Below are 6,000 nucleotides of genomic sequence, written 5' to 3'. Positions count from 1 at the left end.
GAATAAATGACATCATTGACTTGATTTCACTTGGGAAGCAGGATTCGCTAAGAAAACTTAAGGGTTGTTGATTTATTTAGGTATTAGAAATACCATTTGAAAAAGGCATAGCAGGCAACAAGATGTTTGGATATTGCTCCTCAAGCCACCTGGTTCCACAGATGTGGTCATTGAGGACAATGAGGCCCCTTTAAAGACTCTGTACATTTCAAAGGCTAAAAACTTTGGAGGCAACCCCATTGGGCTCATGAAATGGATGCAGCTTGCACCAGAGAAGTACCTGCTGAATTGTGGTCTTGGTCACAATTAGAACTAGCTTAACTCTGAAACACCAGAATATGTAGTTCTGTAATGCCACTTTGTTCTTCCATTCCCTTACCATTAATGGGCACATTCCCTTACCAAGTACTGTTTGGGGTCAAAAGGGTAGATAACGTAGTTTACATAGCAGTTTTGGAATGCGGTTCAGTTACGACATGGCCAGTTTCGATCTTTGTTCAGCTGTGACCTTCCTCAGGCACTAATAATTTGCTAAGGGATGTCCTTCGCAGGGAGGATGGCACAGGTTTGCTCAACTTCTACCACATCTGGTTTTGTAGTGTAGCATTAAGCCGGAGGCAGGGGGAGGAGTACCACAACCACCAACCATCATGGATTTTTTATGTGCAACTGTTGCTCGTCTGGACTTTGATATGTAGAACCATCCAGTTCTCTCTCTGTCACCTTGACTAGAGGAGATCAACACGCAGTCCTGGTATGACTTCCAGGTGACCAAAACACTGAGGTTGGTCTACACATTACCCACAGCAGCACAGCCACTATTATCTCATGCGGCTGTCACCAGCATCCATTCACACAGTTAGGAGGGATGAATGGTTATGTACCACACAACCACTAATGTGACTGGAGTTGATAGTGTGGTGGGTAATGTGTTCATGTCCACAGCTGACACTTGGAAAACCAACCATCTGAAAACACCCCAAGTCAGAAAATGAAGAGCAGAGCAAATGAAAGAAAAGTTTTACAAAACCGTATGCTTTAACCCTGCCTTCTGATACGGTATCCCTCCCTTTTTGTGCAAACATTACAAAGAAAAACAAACAAACTCTAATTTCTATGGTTGAAACTACATGCCGTAGTAGGATATGTTGTCCAAATTATTATAGTACACACTAAGCGAGTTGTGCATTCCCAGACGGACAGGATGCTATAGTATACTCAGTTGTCTGTAAAAATATCACCACAGTCAACTACAAAACTACAGTGAGGACAGAAAACAGGCTTGAAAGCTTAACAAAAGCAGTGGTTGACAAAAAATTCAAATAAAATCACTTCTTAACTTTAGTCAGCATTATAGGAAATGAAATGACAATCAATTCACATTTATCGTTTTCTAAACTTAAGATACATGTTTGATTCTCCACCCCCAACTGCTGACTGAATCTAATATTGGGATGCAAGATGCATTGTTTGTTCATCTTTTGGTTTGTTTTCTGCCCCCCCCCCCGGCACCCCAAATTAAAAAAACAAACAAGCATGCATGGAATATTTTCAGTCACTGTCCAGGGAAAAGAAGAGGAAGGTGATGGTCCTGGTGAAATACACATAGCAGGATCAAGCATACAATTTTGCATAAAAACACTGCATGGAAAAATAACATTGCAGGTCTCAAGCCATTGCATTACAACTGTGTTGCGTTTCATAGTTAGTAAAATTTTAAAATGTCATATTTTGGCGTGAAGAGCTGGAAACTAAATTTCTAAACAAATACTTTGCGATGGTACACCACACAGGAGCTATTTTTCATTTGAGTATTTGGGTCTAAAAAGTTATTTACAGAGAGATTAATGAGTCTCACCTAATTTCTTTTTTCAATATGAAGACAGAAGTACACCCAGCTTTCTTAAAAAGAATGATTCTGAGGATAGATTTCATTCAGAACAGCAGTAATGCTAGACCTTCTTCTGTAGATAGTCAGAATTTAATTGGTCCTTCAATCTAAACCTGAATGTAAAGCACCATAAAAGGAAACTTCATTTCTAAAATGGGAAATGTGACTCAATTGTCTTTGATTAATACAAATAAAAAAAGATTGTTTAACAGCTCCTAATTCCACCCTAACTTGTATTGTATCAATTTAATTAAATTTGTGGCTTAGTTCCTGGAGTTAATAATACTGTCATTTAACCATGGAATTTCATTTTCCATCTGAACAGGAAATCTCTTTATAAACAGAGAAGCAGGTTAAAAACAAATCATATCACAACCAATGGTTTCAGACTCGTTTAACGGTTTATAAGAAAGGAAGACATGAGAGGCCATTTGGATATCTCGCTTTTCTTTTGGATGTCTGTCTGTCTTTCTATATTGTACATTCGAATTTAAGAGTTAGATTTGTCTACAGTTTTCCTTTTCGTAGAAGACAGCTGGAGTCTTATCAGAAAATAGGTTAACATTGCTTCCTGGTAGCGATCTCAGTTTATGTCAATGTCTCCACTTTATTCGTAAGTCTGCATGGATCATAAGTTTGAAGCAAATCGTGGTTTATCTCCCTCTAGTTCAGTGTTTAAGACTGTGGAAGAATCCCTTGGTGGTGTGGCTGTGGATGGCGTGGCCCCTCGTGTGGGCGGAATTGCTCCGGAAGACATCTGGCGGAACAGGGCGACCCTTGGCGGCACTGTGCCTTTGCTTCCAGCCTGGATGCCTGTGCTTTGGAGACTTGAGACTGGCTGTGGAAGGGAGGCTAAAGATTCCCCCACTGTCGGATGAGGTCTAGAAGCCATAGCAGAAACCTCATGGGGCAAAGAAGGCTGTGAGGCAGAGAGAGGCCTCACCTCTCTTGTCAGACTAGCATTGTGAAGAGCTTGCGTGCTCTTGTGGACATCGCTCTTCTGTGATGTGCTAGGTGTTTGCTGTGGCTGCTGCGACTGCTGTTGTGGTGGTGGCGGCGGCGGCGGTTGCTGCTGCTGCTGCTGCAGTAGCGACAGCTGCGAAGCTGTAGGTGTTGCATACTGAAAAGTTCGGCCAGCCAGTGGGCTTTGTATTGGAGGACTACAGACTGCCGAAGGGTAGGAGCAGGGCGAGAAAACGGCAGCTTGCTGGGGCGTCTGTGTGCTTGGCGTTGGAGAATTCAGGCTCCCGTGTGAGAGGTTGGGAACAGAATACACAGGTGGGGACTGCGTCCTGATCTGCATTGATGGGGCTGCGCCTGGAGTGTTAGAATTCAGCGCTGACATCTGCTGTATGTTCATCGGGACAACAGTCTGCACCATCTCTCGGTCGTGTTTTACTATCTGCTTCAAAATTTCACTCTCTTGGTTGTTGAAAACGCCGGTATTGAGATCTTTTTGGAATTTCTGCAGGAGAAGCGAATTTTTCTTTCCTTTTGGGGGAGGGCGTGAGGGGTGGGGTGGTAAAATGGATACAACGGCACGCAAAGTTAGCAAATTCCCAACATGGCAGGACACAGGTAAACAACATTTTGCATCAAGGTGAGTTAAGGTCTTGATGAAAAGAATATAAGAACGCCATTAGCCGCATTCGCTCTGCATTCCCAAGCTCCCTGTCATGTTTGAGCATGGTCAAGAAATGTCACTGAGGATGGAACCAGGCAGATGGAAAGCCGAGGCTATGCAGAAAGGGGGTAAGCTCAGTTCTTAATAGCCACAATCTCTGAGATCACTAGGGTTACGGAACACCCCTATGGTGTCCCCAAGTGCTTCCCTTCACTTTCTTCTAGTCCACTCCTATGCTTATGATAACCCTATTATGGTGACTACAAAAACTGGCACCGTGTGGTACTGACCTCCTTGCCATGGGTCCCAAGGGAATATCTGTTTGCACACAGAACACAAGAAATGAGTTTCACCCTTTAGCATCACTTGCATTGCATCCCAAGGACTATCAGAGCAAGCCCCACGAACATCCTAACCATTCTAACAGGGGCATTTTGCTAGTTATTAATGACAAACACCAAATGCCTACAAATGCTAGACATTTTGCTTCCACTGCTGTCCTGACTCTTATTGAGTCCCACGAACTTCCTAACCATTCTAACAGGGGCATTTTGCTAGTTATTAATGACAAAAACCAAATGCCTACAAATGCTAGACATTTTGCTTCCACTGCTGTCCTGACTCTTAATGAGCTAATATTCTCTACCATCTCATAAGATCAATTTAATGACAGTGGAGGGGAAGGGAAGGGCAGCAACGAGATCCTAAGTATTAAACAGTCTGACTTTCTCCTTGCCGTGCTGTCCCAGCTTCATAGAAGCTAAACAAGTTATGTAAATTATTTAAAAAATACACCCAATTAACACATTTCCAAGAACCGATGATTAAACTTCAGTAAGCAGTGACCACCAGAGAACGGTCATCTCTCTCTCTGTCTTCTAACTCATGTGAACCTGGTTGTGTAATAAGGGTCTCTGCAAGCAAACAGAAGACCTTGTCTATCTCTTATAGAACAGAGGATGCAATTCACAAACCCACTTGCCAAAAGTAATTCTACTGCTTTCAACAACAACTTGAACATTCCTTGTAACAATTTTTTGTGTGTGGCTAAAATTCTAAAAAATAAAAAATAAACTAACAAAACAGTCAGACCTAATGTTTGTATCTCCATAGGAGTTTGTGGCAATCTCAAAGCCTTGCAATAATCTGAAGTCTGGGTAAAACAGCATTATTATCATTTAGTTGGGGGCTTACATAGCCAAAGGGGCTACAGTGCTGAGGGAGGGTAAGGCATGCTCTGTGAACCTGGGCAATCACTTGGATAAGTCGGGGCTGGTGAAATGGAGAATTACCTTGCCCACTGTCTGAATTGGTTCACCACGTGGATTGAGCGATTCTCCCCAGGCCACTGGTTTCAGCCAAAGAAGGGTCTGTGATGACATCAAGAAAACTGGCCAATCTGTGCAATGACGTGTTCCACACGAACCATTTTTTTAAAAATAAAAAATGCAGCCTAGATGCGGCTGCCATAATGTGTGCGCCGGACCCAAGATACAGACCGCAATGGTCGTATCGCGCACCATTTGGGGAAGAAAAACAGCTTCAAGGCTCACCGGCCCTAATCCAAGTAGTGCTGATATTGCTGAGAATGCTGATAGCACCCATACACATTTTAATAAACAAGCAGAATCATTACATTCAGACTTAGATCCTCAAGGGATATGTGAGAGCTTTCTGAAGCTCTCCAGATTAGTTAAAGTTCCTTGTGCTCTCTCTGCCTCTTGCAAGTAATACATTTCTTATTCATAAATTGACACGGCCATTTAATGTAATGAAATAAAGTGAGCTTTTTAAAAGAAGCTTTTAAATAGTTTAAATATTTGATTTAGGAATAGTCTTGTTCAGTGTTTGCCTTCTTGGGGAATTCTTTAGAATCTGAGCTCCCTTTCTGTTGAAAAATTTCCAGTCCTCATGGGATGGAACAGGACTGGCCTTGATTGCAAAATGGCCCCAGAGGATATGTGCTAACTTGTCCTTCCCTTATGGCTTCATCACCATCTGAATGCCACTCCCCTCACCACCTTGCAGAAACCTTCACAAATTCTTCAAAAAAACCCCAAATGTTTTGCATGTTAAAAGAAGGAGTGAAAGCAAAAGTTTCTTCTTCTTGCTTCTCGTGACACATATGAAGTAACAGGGGGAGAGGTCATAACTTCAGTGATGCTCAATTCTTATTCTCTGGTCTAGAGTATGAGTTTTGAGGGCTTTCAACAGTATTTAGGGTTGCCAGCTGCTAGGTGGTGGTGGACAGTCCCCTGCTGCCATACCCAATTGCCCTCCACCAGTCAATGTGGTGGTGGGAGGAAAAAGGGGGGTGGGAATGGTATCTGACACCACGATGTCATTTTTGGGCAAAATCCCAGACGTGATGTCACATGCCAGTGCACAAATCTAGGCATGCTATTGATCTCTACAGTGTTTACCTAGAGAGTTGTGGGTTATGTATAATGTCACTCCTGGTTTTTTCTCTCTCCTGGAAATGGCC

At 42.7% G+C, this 6,000-nt stretch overlaps 1 protein-coding gene across 1 annotated transcript in view; it reads right to left on the bottom strand.

Moving 5' to 3' along the window:
• Window positions 1-2,519: 2,519 nt before the first annotated feature.
• The window catches only part of HCN1 (hyperpolarization activated cyclic nucleotide gated potassium channel 1), a 122,874-nt gene continuing 119,393 nt past the window's right edge, over window positions 2,520-6,000 (bottom strand). Inside the window, exon 6 of the mRNA XM_015424461.1 lies at window positions 2,520-3,382. Within this exon, the coding sequence (XP_015279947.1) occupies window positions 2,520-3,382 (863 nt within the window). The remainder of the gene's footprint in view (window positions 3,383-6,000) is intronic.

Source organism: Gekko japonicus, unplaced genomic scaffold (assembly GCF_001447785.1).
Source record: "Gekko japonicus isolate JY-2015 unplaced genomic scaffold, Gekko_japonicus_V1.1 scaffold82, whole genome shotgun sequence".
NCBI lineage: Eukaryota > Metazoa > Chordata > Lepidosauria > Squamata > Gekkonidae > Gekko > Gekko japonicus.
Note: the sequence above shows the minus strand (reverse complement) of the source record. Positions and strands in the feature narration are given on the sequence as shown.